Source organism: Scleropages formosus, chromosome 1 (assembly GCF_900964775.1).
Source record: "Scleropages formosus chromosome 1, fSclFor1.1, whole genome shotgun sequence".
NCBI classification, from domain to species: Eukaryota; Metazoa; Chordata; class Actinopteri; order Osteoglossiformes; family Osteoglossidae; genus Scleropages; species Scleropages formosus.
This window is the reverse complement of record NC_041806.1, coordinates 50807888-50825283: the sequence shown is the minus strand read 5'-3', so window position 1 is coordinate 50825283 and position 17396 is coordinate 50807888. Positions and strand designations below refer to the sequence as shown.

Sequence of the window (17396 nt, the reverse complement as noted above, 5' to 3'; positions counted from 1 at the left end):
GATTCTCAGTCCAACATCTCCTGTCCATCGTCCATCACTCCACCGTCTCTACTGCGCACCAATGTCCTTCAGGCGATTCCTCAAGTTTCACACGAAGTGGGTCACCGATGTAGGGCACGTTGGACTTCGACGACACCACCGATGGTGCTCTCGTCCCCTCGGGGGCCTAGCGGAGCCCGAGAAGTAGGACGTGCCGAGCTGCGACGCAAGTCCAAACCAGAAAGATGGTTTACGGAGACCGGTGTTCTGGATTAACATGCTGCACTGCAAATGTGCTCATAGCACACGCCCTTTACACACACGTGTGTGTCCTCTCGTGCCAACCCTAACTGAGCCCTGAAGGAAACGGTGGTGTTGGGGGGTGGGCAGTCATTGTCACTGAACGCGAGCACTTCCATTGCTTTGACCGCCATTTGTCACAGAGATGACTTCTGGGGTGCTTGTACTGGAAAGCAAGGTACTTACCCAGTAAAAATAACCCTGTTTCAAAGTGGGTGAAGTGACAATGCCAAGTCAAGCCAGGGGGGAGGGAAAAAGAAAAGTCAAATAAAACAAAATATATAAATGGTGTTTGTATATTAGGACAGGGGGTGCGGTGGCGCGGTGGCGCAGTGGGTTGGACCGGATCCTGCTCTCCAGTGGGTCTGGGGTTCGAGTCCCGCTTGGGGTGCCTTGCGACGGACTGGCGTCCCGTCCTGGGTGTGTCCCCTCTCCCTCACGCCCTGTGTTGCTGGGTTAGGCTCCAGTTCCCCGTGACCCCGTACGGGACAAGCGGTTTCAGACGATGTGTGTTTGCGCATTAACAGCCACTGTCATTACAATACAGTAGAAGTACTGAGCACCTTGGACTTTTACCATCATTTTACCATACTGGAATTGTTTAGGCTTTTTGGATGCTGATCAGCAGAGAAATACGCTTCCATTCCAACGTGGAAACAAACACGTTTCTACATTTCAGCTTTGAATTAACTACCAATATAAAACACAAAATAACCGAGTGCATAAATATTCACCCCTCAAGTCAATAGAGGAACTAAAAGTAATTTCTCGTTTGATTAGTGTGAATAAAGTTAATTCCACAGCGATTCGGATAAAACATGAAAACGTCAAGGTGGATGAATACTATATATGTGCTGTACACAGTCAAGGGGGTGAATACTTTTTAAAAGGTACTGCACACACAGTCAATATACAAGAGCTACATGTTCAATTACCACATATTACATGGGTGCTATGGGAGTGTAATAACCAGCGTTTTTAGTCAAACCCATGGTTCCGACCCGCTTCTGGCCTACTTCTGTGTTCCCAAGAACCAGTCCCCGCTGGGCTCGGAGCACCAAGGCAGCCCAAAAAAGACACGTATTTTTAGTGCCACTGTGCTGCACATGAGCAGGACAGGATTCTTAGACCTCAATTCCAACATCTGCACTGCAGCTGCGCACTACATCATGATGTAGGAACTACTGATGTGTTTTTACTCACTAGATCACCACATTGTGCAGATGACACCTTAGCTGGAAGCCTAGAGACCCGGATCTTCACTAGAGCACCACCCCTCTTCCTGAGCCACAAAGATCTCCACTCTTTCGAAGTCCTGCAGGGTAAATGACCTGCACTAGAGGGGTCATCCCAGTGAACCACAAAGTACCATCTACACTGCTCACTGGGACCCTGAGGACCACGCCGATTGTTTGGTCAAGGCTCACAAAGAAACTGATGACACCAAGTCATCAGAGAGCTTTGAGGGACCAGCTGAAGCCTTGTGCTGCACCCCAGAAACACAAAGACAGGTGCAGTAGGTAACATGGAATACTATAGGGTGCTGGAGGTCCCAACAGCGCAGAGTCCCATCCATCTGGCAACACGCCCGTGTCCCAAGTGACACGAAGCCCACAGAGGTCAACCGGGGTCACCACAACATCAGAAACACGGCATCAACTAAACAGAATCAAGAGCTCAGCACCACCTGGTAGAGTGGACCGCGAACCTATTAGGCACATGACCAGATTTTTACCTCAACCCACAAGAATCCTAAACAGTAAAGGAGGACTCCACCCCTGAGAGAAAAGCTCTGCTGCTTCTCAAACAAACACTCATACTTTGCTCACGTTTTATAGTTTATATTTATATTCATATTAAACTGATAATATAAGTATACTGTATGTACAGTATCACATGTCTATTATCCACTATTGCAGAACCCCCATCCCATGGACCTCCCACTATTATACCTGACTGAATGTAAATCACTGATTATTAATAACCCTAAGATGAGGGGAAACTATCTGCGCAGCATATTTGTAAAACGTCTGCATTCCACATGTGAACTGTATTTACTGTGTGTTGCAGCAGTTGGTCGATTTACGGGACACATGAACCTGCACACGCTGTATTTTCTTCCTGCTGTACACCTGTGCGTAAAGACGTATAATGAGAACAAAAACATTTACCCTGGTGAAACGGTACAACATTTTGCATTTCCTCCAACGAGTCCCCGTTTGCAGTGGTTTGGGGGGGGAGGGGGGGGGAACCAGCCCAAGCCCCTGGAGGTCAGTATAGACTGGACTTGCACTTCGTAAACTTTTCAAACCAAACGCATGCAGTGTGGAGGCACAAGCACACAGCTGTGTGTATGACATATTAATAACATAACAGAGAGGGTGTAGAAACACACAGGGAAGGAACAGGGGGTCAGAGTGAGCTGCTTGTTTCCTGCAGCAACTCCATCTGTGTGTTGGGTTTCGCTGAGCAACCTGCCCCCCCTCCCCCAAAGTGGACCAATTCACATCTCATCATAAATGGTAAGTTATATCTATGATTTCTCTATGACACATTAAGAAAAATCACAGCACCAGTCTGTAAAATGCGTCACAGATTGCACCCAGCAATCAGACAGGAGCAGAAGAAACACCCTGTTTATGGAGCTGGTGCCGCAAGGAGGGCATCAGAGACCCGTCCTGCAAAGACCCCCCCCAGACACCACCTCCCGTTTCATCTAAAAACCATTTCCAAATCCACTTGTAGAATTATTTAAATAAGCAGAAATGCAAACAAGAGAACTGACGTCAAGTGGATTCCGATTGAAGAGTCAAAAGGGAAGAACCTTGAGACAATGGGGGGGTTTGGTCTGTAACTGTGTACACAGTGCAGAGAATCAGCCAATCAGCTCCTGCGTTGTGCAAAATTACAATGAGCGGGGAGAAATATGGCATCAGAGAGAGAGTGAGCTGGAGGCCAGAGTGGGACAGAATGGGGAACCTGTCCAAGAAGGTTTACCTGTACAGGTACGACCGTCTGGGTCGATTTGACCAAAACTCCCCATGGTGCCAGCGACCCGACGGAGGGAATATCGTATCTGGAACGCATTTCCCCACTTGGACACAACCAGAGGGTCTCTGTGGGGAAATACTTTCCAGCTGCTGTTTCTCTTTCTCCTTTTTTGGGTCATTTTATGTTGACTAATAAAGGCATTTAAATCTTGATCTGACTCAGGAGGCCGACGGAGCAGGAAACGTTCCCACGGCTGATCGGAAGCCGGACAGGAGGGGAGACGCGGGACGACGGAGCTCGGGACCGTCGGAAACATCCAGCGGACCCAAAAGAACCGCACCGAGACACCTGTGCTCAACACTTTTATTCGTTCATTTTCTTCAGTGTGACATACTGTTACACTGCTTACACTGATTTACCCATATATGCAAGGGGGTCATTTGTATCACATTCATTCAGGGTTAGTACCTTGATCAAAGGTATGACAGCAGGAGATGGGATCTAAACCCAGGTCCTTCAAGATCAAGTAGCAGTCCTAGCCACTACGCCCCCTACGAGTAAAAACAGATCAACACACAATGAGCATTAGAGACTCAGCAGTGTTGAGTATCTCCGCACCCTTTCCAGAATGTTCCCTTTGTAGAAATTAATATGTAACCGATGAGTTTCCCTGAGGTTTATGGTTTTTCATAATCAATATTAACGCACTAATTTTACCCTCCGCACCCATATCTACTGTAACCCAAAGGGCAGACTCGGTACAATCCAGCACATTGCTACAGACCGGTGACTCAAAACTGGCGGGAAACTCTCCCCCAGTCCCAGTTGAACTGGGAAGTTCGATACCCAGTAACACAAAATGTCTTGAGAGGAAAAAAAGAAAAAACAAAAACACACAGTGTGCCATCATGCAAACATGTCAGAACTCCAGTAAATACTCCGTTCGGATCTAAGCAGGAAAAACACGTCTGTTTGCAATCAGAAACCCGAAGGCAGACGGGTGTTTTTTCATCGTGCGGCGAGTTCTCGAACCCGATGACGGAAACCCATCGGTCTCACGCAGGGCTGTCCCAGAAAGACGTCCACCACACCGAGAGGACGACACGGGGGGTCCGCGCTTTCATCAAAGCGAAACTCGACAGCAAAGACCTGCTGTTGGCAACCAAGTGCCCAGTGCAAACAGTGTTTCCCTCCCATTACAGGCAGAGAAGAACAAAAACAAGCCTCTGAATCACAGCCAATGGACACACAAGACAGTCCCCATTATTAATATTAGTTCATTTATCCAACACAAGTGCTGCAGCAACCAAAGACCTTCTCGTCGCAAGGTGATGCTCTAACCACTACGCCACCTGCTGCACGAGGCTGTACCCGTTCCAACCAGGGTCCGGTCTGAGGAACCGAGAGAAAACCGAGGACTGAACCCAACTCTGTCCTCGCTGGAAACCGGCTGGCTTTCGAATAAACAACAGATGCTTACGTGTGAAAAAGATGTAGAGGGTAGAAGTAAATAAGGTTCGTTTAAAGAAGGAGAGCGGTGCACTTGGCTCAGACTTTAGAGCACATTGAAGTTAAAAAAAAAAAAATGTCTGAATGGCCTTTTTATTGTGTGAATGTATTAATTATTACAACTCATCTTGGTACGATCAGACTGATGGGGGGGGGGGGGGGCAGTCATTGCTCATTCCAAAAGGTATTGTATATCATTTTTTTTAATGAATTATTTTAAAATTATCTGTCTTAAAAATGAACAGAATATCAATCTTTTTGCACACAAAGTTTTTTATATATTACATTTGCGTGTGCACAAATGACAAATATTGAAGTTTTTTGGGCTGCGTTTTTCCTCTATATCCTCTACCCTGGGTGGGGAAGTGGGAGGAGGCTGATGAATAGAAGGATTTTGCATTTCCAAAGACAATATATTTTACACTACTCAGGCACACTTTAAATGCTTTTTCCATATTTTCTTTTCTGAAAAATTAAAAAAAAAAAGGGCGATGCACTGGACTGTCCGGCCCTCGCCCGCTGTCCAGCGAGCCGAGGATGAACTGCATCGTGTCACTTGTTCTAATTGTATTCGTTATACTGCAGTCGGACCGAGCGAAGAATATTAAAAGCAGTAATGACTCATCAATATATTTTATACAGTAATGTTGGGACCTACAGACAGCAGGAAAAGGACAGGCTCCGGGTTCCAGAACAGCAGCAAGACAAAAATACATACAAAAATAGCACGAGCTGGACTGAGATAAAGTTATGAATTATTGTGTTTTCAGCTTTGACGGGGGGGTCTCTCTCCTGTTGGGCTCCAGTCCACCTGTGACCTTTGCTTGCTGTTCCCCCACTGTATCCCACAGTCTTGGCCCCTGTACCACGGTACCCCCACTGGCAGCAGCGTGATCTTTCAAACCACTTCTTTTACCCCACAATTCCACTGCCTCTCCAGCATCAGAGCAACTTAAAAAAACCCTTTCCCCATCACACTTTTGTTTACAAACACCATTTCCTGGCAGACATTCCAGACTCGGGTCCCAGAATGATGTCGCCTGCAGGAAACGGTGCAATTATGCGAGCGAAGGGGGAACTCCGACACAAACAAACGCTAAAAATAGGATTGCCACCGGCAGGTCCCGACCCGTCCACCCCTCGCACCCGCCTCATGCGGCAGTCACGTGACTCGCACCTGGACACTCCAGGAAAAGCACCCCCCCCCCGACCAACACAGTAACAGGAAAGGGAGCGGAGGGCCTGCAGTCGCAGGGCAGCGAGGGGTGGAGGACCTGCCCCCAGGGGGCGTTAGCGGGTGGGTCGGTTGCTCACCGCACAGTGACGCAAACCGCGTTTCGGAACGCGGGACCCCGAATGCACCCGGGATCCGACTTGAAGATTTCAAGATTAAGAAGTGCCTTTCAGCCAAGATGTAGAAATATCAAAAACCACACATTAAATCGTTCAATTATTCAGCTGACACTTTTCTCCAAAGCGACTTAACGTTTAGCTACTTACAATGGTTTATCCGTTCATACAGCGGGGTAATTTTACTGTATCAGTTCAAGGTAAGTACCTTGATCAAGGGCTGTACGACAGGAGATGGGGTTCAGACCTGACTGAGTGCAAGGCAGGGGCTCTAACCACTGCGCCCCCTGCTGTCAAATATACACATAGCAAAAAGGTGTCAGTCACTGCAATAATCTGCAGATTAGAGATCCAAGTATTTAAATGACTTTTGAGTTTAAGTAATGCATTTATTCTGGAATTATAGGTTTCTTCATGTATTTGCATACTGTAAGATCAAGCCAGACAGCAGCAGGTGACACATTTGAATATCTGGAACAGAAGGGATTTGCATAACTGTTTGCATATTAACCATTTGCCGATGGCCTCAGCAAAGTTTGAAAAATATGAAAGAAAAAGAACATTGCTGGAAGGGTTTTTGTTCGGGATCCAGACAGGGTAAGAAAATCAAAATTGTAATTTTCCTGGTGGTCAGTGGAAGAGCAGCCTGGTCCTCCGCAGCGTCACACAGCATCAAAGCATTATTGAGGTGCCACCTCCCCACCCAACAAACACACACACACACACACTTACTCATTTCCACCCCCCCTATACCCAGCACTCAGTCCCAGACCTCAAAAACACCGGTTATAGTAAATATATAGTAAATGTATGGTATCATTACATATATCCAATTTGTTGAGGTGCTGCTGACGCTGTGGTACATTGAACTGAGGGCTTTTTTTTTTAGCTTGTCAGTTTCCTTTTATATTTAACCTTTACTTAGATTACCCCTCATCCAGGTTATTTAAGATATAAAATAAAATTTCATACTGATTTTACCCAGTTATGCCAATGGAAATGTTTATGAGATGAAAGTGATCATTCATTTGTCACATTAACAACAACAACAACAACAACAACAAAGAGCACTGCCTTTGTGTTCACATGTCCAGTAAAAAAAAAAAGGTTCAAACTCTGAGCCCAAGTTCAGCTCTGCTTGGCTTGCAGCTGGATTAGGATTCAAGTGGGTTTGGGTTCAAGACCCACTATCGTCATACCTGATCTAATAGAATCCTGATTTTAAAGGAGGAGAAGAAAAAAAAAAAAAATCCAACATTTTGAATTCATACAAGTAGAAGTTTCTGGAAATTCACTTCATCATCTCAGGTTCAAATGACAATCCAAAGGCTATAAACTCAACTTGATTCCACAGGGGGAGACAGACCACCAAACTAAACTCACATGAACTTCAGAAACATAAAGCAACTGTAGCAGCTGAAATACAGAAAAGATGATGAGGTGGTACCTGCTGTCCTAGACCATGTTTCTCTGATCCACCTATGAAGCACTAGAGTTAAAAAGCCCACAGTAGAAAATATCTTCACCATGGAGCTACTCTTCTTCATCATCCACCTACAACACCACCTCCATCATTCTTTCACAGTGAGTTAACATCATTGATCAGCCAACACCTTTTCTTCATAGTAAGGCATCATCAACACCACACCTCCACAATGAGCTTCCATTGTCCACTGCCAAATACCACACCTCTACAATGGGCTTCCAATAACTCCATCAAATTCCACAATGAGCTTCCATCAACTACCAAACACCACTTCCCCACAATGAGTTCCCATCATTGACCACCACCACTCCTCCATAATGAGCCTCCATTGTCCACCACCAAATACCACAACGAGCTTCCATCAACTTCCCCCAACACCACTCCTCCATGATGAGCTTCTACAAGCACCAGACCTTGACAATGACTTTGCGTTACCAAACACCACTACTTCACAATGAGCTTCCATCAACTACTGACACCACTTCACAACAACAAGCTTCCATTATCCAATATCACATCTCAACAATGAGCTTCCTTCATCATCCACCAACACCACTCTTCCACAGTTACCATCTCCAACTCAGAGCTCTTCCTTCCCTTTCTGTGGATGGTACTTAGGAGAAAGCAGTCATTCCTCCAACATCATGCTACACAACATTTGCTTATATGTGTCAGGGGGAAAATTGGTTCTTCTTAAAGCTGAGCCACAGCTATGGCATGTAGGGTGGCAAGTTAGGGTATGGACATGTTGAGATGTTGTACTGGCAGCCACAGCAGTGAAAAGCTTCTTCTTATGGTCTGTTAAACATCATTTGAATGTGATGTAATAATTCAAAGGTGCAGCTCAGGGTATGAATGTATGTCACAGTGTTTCCATGATGTTTACCACTGCTGACCATCTTGTGAAGTTAAAAAAAAGAAACATAGGATTCTCATTCGAATGAAGTATATAATAAGTATGTTTCTGACCATAGGATGTGGTCTGTAGGTGTGAAGGTCTACAGGTCTACCGGTTTATAGTCGTACAGCTACCGTTTGCCAAGATCAGGAAGAAGACAACATTCAAATTGTCGTTCTGCTTTGAAAGCAAATGGGTTTGAGCTTCATCGTCCAAAAATGGTGGTATTTCCTGCTCTTTGATCTCCTCCATGGGGAGGAGACCCATCAGATTTTCTCAGATAAGAGTGCAGAGGAGCGGAATGGAGCTCGGTTATGTTTCCGTCAACTCTCCTCTGTGATGACCAGAGATGTTGCTGGAAGTTGTACCCAGGAGAATGTTCCAGAAATGGTCTGCAGCCTCCCATTAGCAACACCCTGCTGTCCAAACAGAACCCAAACACACTTCCTGTTCTCATGTTGAAGGACATAGAGGAAGATTGCATGTATAAGACCACTTTCTGGAAAGTTCTCTCTTCTACATGATCCGAGCTATGTTTTGAAACCAAAATCACTTGTTTTTGATTTCTGGTGAAATTATAGACTTTGTTATGGAATGTTTGAGAAGCTCTCCTAGTCCCTCGACGGTTTGCTGGTTCATACTTTACAGAATGTGAGAGAAATGAAGACCAGACGTTTTGTGGTGGAGTCACCGATAGAGCCATCGGTTCCACAGAGAGGATTATGGGTAACGGGTTCCAGAACTTTCATTTCAGTACAGTTTCATTGCTTTGATGCAGAACAGAGAGCAGATGCTGCAATGGTCCTGCTCGTCCCTGGCTCTGAATCCATGACCCACTGGGTTCAGTACAGGACCCACATCACAGCTCCCTAAGTGTTTCTAAGTTTTTTTTTTTTCTTTATTGTTAGAGCCTTAAGGTATGTTTTTTTAGTATTTATTTAGGTATTCATCATATAATGTTTATATTGATTGGTTTTCTTAAATATTTTTTGGATATATTTTAGTGAAGGTGATTAGTGATTGATTTTATTTATTTTAAAAAAGTGTTTCTCTTGTTCAAAGACTTATTTTACATGTCACCCCACCCCCAACAGGGTGCTTCAATGCAGTTTCAGTTTTAGTACGATTTACTGGCATGACAAATTTTATACACCTTTATCAACAAAGCCTGGCTGAATAATTTTTTAGGAGCGAGAATATTTTGTAACAAGAGAAATACATTGTGTTCACATTTATTTGTTTACATGATGCTTTTTACCAAAGCGATTTGTGTTGCGGTCCTTAAAATTATTTACCCATTGATACAGCTGGGTAATCTTACCGGAGTAATTTAGGGTAAGGACCTTGCTTGAGCATACTACACCTGGAGCAGGGATTCAAACCTAAGACCTTTGGGTGCAAATGCAGCAGCTCTAACCACAATGCACTATGCTCTTATATTAAAATAAATAAATGCAGGAACTAAATAATAATGTGTGTGTGTGTGTGTGTCTTCTCACTGCAGGCGTGTTCACACTTCAATTCAATCACTTTCCACTCCCCTCTCTGGGACTTCGGGGGGGTCTGTAAGACGAAGGTCGCACCGACGCGGAGGTGTTTCCGGCCCTCGGGCCCCCGGCGGTGCGTGTTGCGGCTCCCGGGCCGAGTGCCCGAGTCACGCTTCCCGGGGCCAAACACACCTGCCTGCGCATAATAGTCATTGTTCTCGGGCACTCATGGAATTTCTGCTTGTGTTTCACGTGTGCCGCGCCGTGTTGCCATATTAGTCCCCCTCCCTCCCCAGCAAATCGGGGAGGGGGGGGCGCCCGCCGAACAAGGCCTGCAGCTGATTGCCACTTCTAATGTTAGCAGCACAATTAGCGACGTGCTAATTGGGTTCGGGGTCCTCTGAAGGCCTAGAACCCCCAGGGGGGCCCTGGAATGAGGGACTGAGGAGTGAAAAGGATGTGATGGGAAGCTGAGAGGGGATTTGAGGAAGAGTGTCAGCTTGAAAATGGTCTACAAGATGGTCAGTGGATCTGGACCCCAACACCTACAGGGCTTGATGATGCCCTACAGGCCAGCAAGAGCACTGAGGTTCTCCACCTTTGGCCACTTGGTGGTCCCACTCAGGAGGGTACAAAATTCAAAGGCTATAGGTTCTCAGTTTTGGCCCCAGTGTGGTGCATTGAGCTCTCTGTGTCCCTCGGAGCTGCTGAATCCCTCTCAACATTCAAAAATTGTCTAAAACTCATCTCCATCAGAGCCGCTTCTTTGCCGATTTCCTAACTGCTCCATGAACTCACATCACACCATCTGTGACCATCACCTCTGTGTTTCCTATCACTTCTATATACAGCTGCTCTGTACTGTGGTATTGGAGTAAGTTACTGTACTGTACAGCCATAACTCTCCTCCTGTTGAATTTGTTTATTCCCAATTGTAAGGGAAACGTGTGCTAGATGAACATGCAAATGTAATGTAAAAAAAATGTCAGTGAGGACGCCTTGATGTCTGTCGTGGCCCGGAACTTCCAGAAGATTCTACAGATAACCACTTGATGAAATATGATTTGTTATCTGCCCTGCAGGTGATGATGTCATGAGAAAGTCAGGCCCTCGTCCCTCACTCCCTGCCTGCCGCCAGATGCTGTTACTTTGCGTCCCACCCGCTCAGTCTCTCCTGGGGTCCCGGGAGCGATTCTCCCTCCCCATCGAGTGTCGAAACCCATCCAGCCACAACAATGTCCCCTTTCTTCTCCCCGCTTCACGCTCGGCTTCATTTCCTCAATTCCGCCCCGGGTCCGATGACCCCCCCCCCCCACCCCAGGGGCCCCCCCACATCGTCTCGTCCCTCGCGACAGGGAGCACGGTGATTTACACTACAACACATGGCAGCACCACGGAGGTCACGACAAAAACAGGATCCGCCATGGCATCGCCATGGCAACAGAGAGGGTGGGGTAATGTAGTGCTTCCTCATTCTGGGGGGTCTGGTTGCTTCTTCTTCCACGGAACCCACCAGAGTGCAATAAGATCACAGCACCAGAGAGTCGCGTATCCAGAACTGCAGATCCGTACTCTGAATTGACGCAATAAAAATGATTCAGCTGTATGAACAGGTAAATCAGTGTAAATAGTATTGTGTCTTTGGAGTCAGATAAAGTAAAAATGTAGAGTGGAAGATGCTGCCCCCTACAGGTGGAGATGGAGGAGCTCAGGGTGGTGTTTCTCTCACTGTTAGACCTGAACTCTGGTCTTGAGCAGAACCTCCTCAAAAGTGACATTTCACCTCTAAGTGTTCCAGTAAAGTGTGTGGTAAAACAAACTCCGCCCCCTGGTGGCATCTCATGGCACTTTATGGTCCAGCCGCAGCGCGTATTCTGCATCATATATAAATATTCATAACATTCACACAGGGTGGACAGTGAACTCAGCAGAGCAAGAGGAAGGAAACAGGTGTCATGGGAGGTCACAGCTCTACAGGTCAACGGGCGGTGGCCTCAGCACCGGCGCCAAATGGGTTCAGATCTTATTTTGGTTAAACTCTGAGCACGGGTCCATTCCTGCCTCTGTAAATATTGAATTAGTGTGGTATCTTTTGGTAGGGCGGCACAGCAGGTAGCGCCGGTGCCACGCAGCATCAGGGTTGTGGGTTCAAATCCAACTTGGTGTGCATGGAGTTCACATCTTCTCCCCATGTCCACGTGGGTTTCCTCTGGCTGCTCTGTAGTGTCAAAGGTCAGAGGTCATGACCCCAAGTCTGAAGTGACAACAGGCCAGGTTCACGGCACTACATTGTATATGTGTCTGTGTTTAGGATCTGTAGCACCGTGGTACATTTACACCGTTCCTCGAACTGCAGTAAATTGCTCCAGAACTCATATGTTTGTGGCATTACTACTTTTTACTTTGGTAAATTTTTGGATGAGTACCTTTACTTTTACTTTAGTTTTGTTTTTGGCCCACCTTTGCATGCAGGTAACAGCTACAGCATCAACAGGAAGATCATAATCTACACACAAAATCATGATCTACAAGAATAAGTCGCTCATCTACAACAAGGGCACAATCATTCAGGGAGAACATCGGCGTCACGTTAGGGCATGAACTACCGGAAAGGCGATATCATCTACAGGAGGAACCTGATCATGTACAGGATGACCATTCATGGTCATCTACAAATAAGAGCCTTGTCAGCTACAGGAAGAACATCACAGTCACATTAAATCGTCATCTTCAGGAGGAACTCCACCCTCTACAAGAAGAACCTCCTCATCTACAGGAAAAAAGGACCTTGTCGTCTGCAAGGAGAACATCAGCTATCGGTAAGGGTTGTGAAGAGGAAGAACATCATCAAGCTGATGTCACAAGCACGGCAAACACAAGGTGAGCGGTACGGTCATGGTACGGTCGCGGTGCGGTCACACAAATACTATTATGTCTTCAAGCGGCTTGCGGTGCAGCTGCGGCACGGTGGCGTCGGGGGCGGGGAATCCCACCGGGAGCAGCATGAGCAGCTTCTCGTTGGGGGGTCTGCGGAGGAGCTGCCTGAGCTGGGGCCCGCAGTTCAGAGGGGTTGTGGTCACCGTCACCAGGCCGGCATTCTGCAACACAAGCACACACGCACGGAGATAAATACACAGGTGTAAAGGTGTACGGACACACACACGCACGCTGTACCTGCAGCGCCGCCAGCAGGATGCCGCAGGAGATGGACACGCTGATCTCGTTGTAATAGTGTGTTTTCTTCTTGCCGCTCGGTCGCAGCCCAAACGTCCGTTTGAAGACGAGGATGAGGAACGGGGCCACGTCCAGGTATTCCTTGACCCAGTTCGTCCTGAGGGCGGAGCCAGGGACGGGGACAAGATCATCACGTTATGTTATGTAACCCATCATCATATCTGCCATCAGAGCTGCGGTTCAGGTCAAGCAGCAGGTGATGAGTTCCTCCACACCACTAGGGGGCGCTGCTCTCACAAACCAGAACCCCAAGAGTCTTGATCTTGATCCCATAACCTGAACCCCATCATCCCCACCATCCCCACCATCCCCACCATCAATCCCAAAGTCCCGCCCTCACCTGAGCCTCTGCAGGTCATTCACCCACTGCTCCCCCATCCTCTGCTTGTAGTTGATCTCCTCCTCCTCCTCGACGATCTCGCGGATCCGGTGTTTGGTCTGAGGGTCCTCAACCACCACGAAGGTCCAAGGTTCCGTGTGGGCGCCGCTGGGGGCCGTGCCTGTCGGGGGCCACAGGTATTGATCAGCAATAACTGAAACTGATCGACAATGCTGATTGTCCGCAAAGCGGGCTGATCAACAGCACTGATCTTCCACAGGTGACACCGGTGGTTTATTACACGCCGTGACACACCTGCGGTGCGAATGATGTTCTCGATGACGTCCCGGGGCACGGGTTCGGGGCTGAAGAAGCGCACGGACCTCCTGGCGTTCAAGAGAGTGTAAAAGTCACGAGAGCGCTGCAGCATGACCTCGGGGGTGTAGAGCACCGGGACATAGGGGACGTGCGGGACGTCGTCTTCGCCGTCGGCCAGCGCATCGTCATCTGCCAACATAGTGGGTGGTGCCCGGTCAGGACATATACACACACACAGCTTAAAGTCAGAGCAAGACTGAAGTGTCAAGAAAAAAAATCGAGGGTAAAAAGTCTAGGAAGTATGAGTACGGATGAAAGATCCACAATCAAAAGTCTCAGTTTGAACTCCGATGTGATGCAATGAGCTCCCTCTGTCCCTCAGAGCTGCTGAATCCCTCTCAACACTCAAGAAGGGTCTCAAATCCATCTCCTTCAGAGTCACTTCCCTCCTGATCTGCTAACTGCTCCACAAACCCACATCACACTATCTGTCACCAGCACCTCTGTGTTTCCTATCACTTCTACATACAGTTACTGTGTACTGTGGTATCAGACACATTGTACTGCAGTACGACAGTCTCCTGTCTGTGTTTATAACTCATCACTTTGAAGTCGCACCGGAGAAACGCACCTGCTGAATTAATACATAAAAATGTTATTTTGACCCATTTTGAGGGCCTGGTGCAGAACAGCAGACAAAGGAAGACCTTCACTGCAACCCTGATGAGACCCATGATCCTCCTGCTCCACCTACAAAGCGACTGTCTTGCTGCTATGGAACAGGAGGGATCAGAGACACAGGTTGCAGGACCCTTTGACACGGTGTTGCCCCTGTGAGAGCTCCTGATGGACACCCTCATCTCAAAGACCCAGGTATGCAGAGAGGCAGAAGCTCAAGAGGGTAAAGGAACAAACATCTCAAGAGCTGAACTTTGAAATGCTAGAAGTTCTGAGGTATCAGTAGAAAGTTAGTTCTGGAAGGAGGAGCTCAGGGCCACTGAAGGACACTTTACTCCTCTCTTTGAAAACGAGAACGACTCACGGAGAGTTTTTCATATGTCTCAGACACTTTGGTTTGCGTTTTAAAGGAAAGACAGCTTCCCATGGTCACTTCCATAACCATGTCATGAAAGAAGGTGGAGATGGTGGAGCTGGAGGAGACAGTGGGGTGTTGGAGTTGGTGGGGAAGGTGGAGATGGTGGAGCTGACAGTGGTGAAAAGGGAAATGGAGGAAAGAGTGGAGATGATGGAGACAGAAGTGAGAGGAAGTGGTGGAGTTGGTGGAGAAGGTGAAGAAGGTGGAGAAGGTCCAGAAGGTGCAGCAGCTGGATCTGACAGCACTGCACGGTACCTTCCACAGGGCTGATCTCAGTGTTGTCCTGCAGGTCCTCGTCCACCCACGGCCGAGCAGCCACCGAGGACTTTGCGTCCGTCTTCCCCTTCCCCTCACTTCTGCTGAAGTTCTTAAAGAGATAGAGGACTACGACGCAGAGAACGGCCACAAACACGGGAGTGAGGCTGGAGAAGACGGCCATGGTGGCGTCAGGAAGTGAACTTTACACCACAGGGGGCGTCTTCCTCCCCCCCGGCCAATGGCTCCCCAGAAGATCGTGACGGAGTCGGGTTACAGAGCGAAGGGTCCACCTCCGAGATTAATCATCAAACCTCTGCGATGGTCCCTCTGAAATCAAACATGGGGGAGATTATTATTATTATTATTATTATTATTATTTCTCAGGCTAACCAACAACTCAGCAGAAGAGCATGTTAATCCCATGTTGGAAGATGGTGCAGGATTACAGCTCTTCCTTACCAAATATACATTTATAATAAAATGTATATATTTCAATGTATTATTAAAAGTTTTACGCAAGTAAATCACTTCAAATGTTGAAATGAATTTTTACACAATATATATTCCGCAACTAATATTGTGATGCACTGGACAGTTTGGGGATCAAATGTACACTCATGTGCGAAGCCCAGGCACTGGGAGACCCCCCCACCACCACCACCACACTCCCCGCTGCGCCACTGTGCCGTCCTTGTGTCCATTCACAGTGCTCCTCCAGATGGCGCTACAGTATAGGTGACATGGGGTAAATCAGAGTGCAGAAGAGACAGAGCTGCAGGGGGTGAGATGGGACTGTAGAGATGCTCCCCCACCCCCACCCTGAAAACAACCACAGGCTTACAGCACATGGAGCTCATGTGTCTGATACACACGTGTGTAGTGTACCCTTTGTCCCGTGTGTTTGTGCAATAATCTATCAATTATTTAATGGCTAACAATATAATTGTACTTGAAGAAGGTCATGTTCAAAGTGAATGATGAGTGTGGAGATCATCGTATTGATGACTGACTGTTACTACTCATAAGTGTGGAGAGCTGGTAGTGCAGTGGTTAGAGCTGTGGCCTTTGAACTCAAGGGTCAGAGGTTTGAATCCCACCTCTGGCTGTACTACCTTTGAGCAAAGTACTTACCTTAAATTGCTCTATAAAGGGGTAAATAATTGTAGCCTTAACATTGTAAGTTGCTTTGGAGGAAAGCATCAGCTAAATGGAAATGGAGAGGCTGCACCTGGTGCCTCTTTAGGAAAGAGAGCACTGGAGGGTTGAGTGATAAAAATTACTTCTTCTCAAGCAGCAGGTGGTGTAGCAGTTAGAGATGCAACCTTTGGACTCAAAGGGCATAGGTTTAAACCCAACCTCCTGGTTCATTTACTTGTTTATCTAGCAGACATTTTTCTCCAAAGCAACTTCCCACAAACTCTCTGTAGTGTTATGAGCCCACACACCTTATTCACCACGGTGACTTACACTGCTAGATACACTTCTTACAAGGGGTCACTCATCCATACATCAGTGGAACACAGTCTTTCTATCACTCACACACTAAGGAGGAACCTGAACAGCATGTTTTTAGACTGTAGGAGGAAACCAGCAAGGGGACATGCAAACACCACACAGACTGAGTGGGAATCAAACCTATGTCCTCTTGCACCACCCACACGCTGTGAGACAGCAGCACTACTTGCTGCACCACCGCACCACCGCACCACCGCACCACCTGTTTGCTAACTGAAGGTCATGGGGCAGCTGGTAACATGGTGGTTATAGCTCCTCCTTTGGTCTACAAGGGCACAGGTTTAAATCCCACCTCCAGCTGTAGAACCCTTGAGCAAGGTATTAACCCTAAATTGTTCCAGTAAAATTATCCAGCTGTATAAATGGCTCAATATCTCTAAATAGCTTGACTTCATAAGTTGCTTTGGAGGAAAGTGTCAGATAGATTAATACATGTATTGTACTAGAGGTTGGGACTCAAACCTTCAACCTGGGATCTTTCAGCCTGCAAGGTGACAGCTTCAGTCACTGCGCCACCTGCTCCATATACATACCTGCTCACAGTTTGATTTTGCTCACTTGTGTGCGCTTTTCATTCTTAAGTTCGCCGTGGTCCGTGCGACTCTTCAGCAGAGCCAGCAGGGGGCGCAGTGATTAAAGCCGCCACCTTCTACTCA

The 17396-nt window shown here is 47.2% G+C and overlaps 1 protein-coding gene across 1 annotated transcript; it reads right to left on the bottom strand.

The window, feature by feature from the left end:
- Positions 1-12022: 12022 nt before the first annotated feature.
- Positions 12023-15420, bottom strand: iyd (iodotyrosine deiodinase). The gene is made up of 5 exons (XM_018729965.2): positions 15223-15420; positions 13869-14060; positions 13575-13734; positions 13175-13331; positions 12023-13098 (listed from the first exon to the last, which is right to left on the bottom strand). Exons 1-5 carry the CDS (start codon positions 15404-15406, stop codon positions 12916-12918), a joined length of 876 nt encoding a protein of 291 aa, XP_018585481.2. The 5' UTR covers positions 15407-15420; the 3' UTR covers positions 12023-12915.
- Positions 15421-17396: the final 1976 nt, after the last annotated feature.

Excerpts from the sequence above, each read along its gene's own strand:
- iyd (XM_018729965.2), bottom strand. The coding sequence starts at position 15,406 with ATGGCCGTCTTCTCCAGCCTCACTCCCGTGTTTGTGGCCGTTCTCTGC. Across the intron at positions 13,735-13,868 it reads GAACATCATTCGCACCGCAG|GCACGGCCCCCAGCGGCGCC; the intron begins GTGTGTCACGGC and ends GGCCCCCGACAG. Across the intron at positions 13,099-13,174 it reads TCCTGCTGGCGGCGCTGCAG|AATGCCGGCCTGGTGACGGT; the intron begins GTACAGCGTGCG and ends CTTGTGTTGCAG.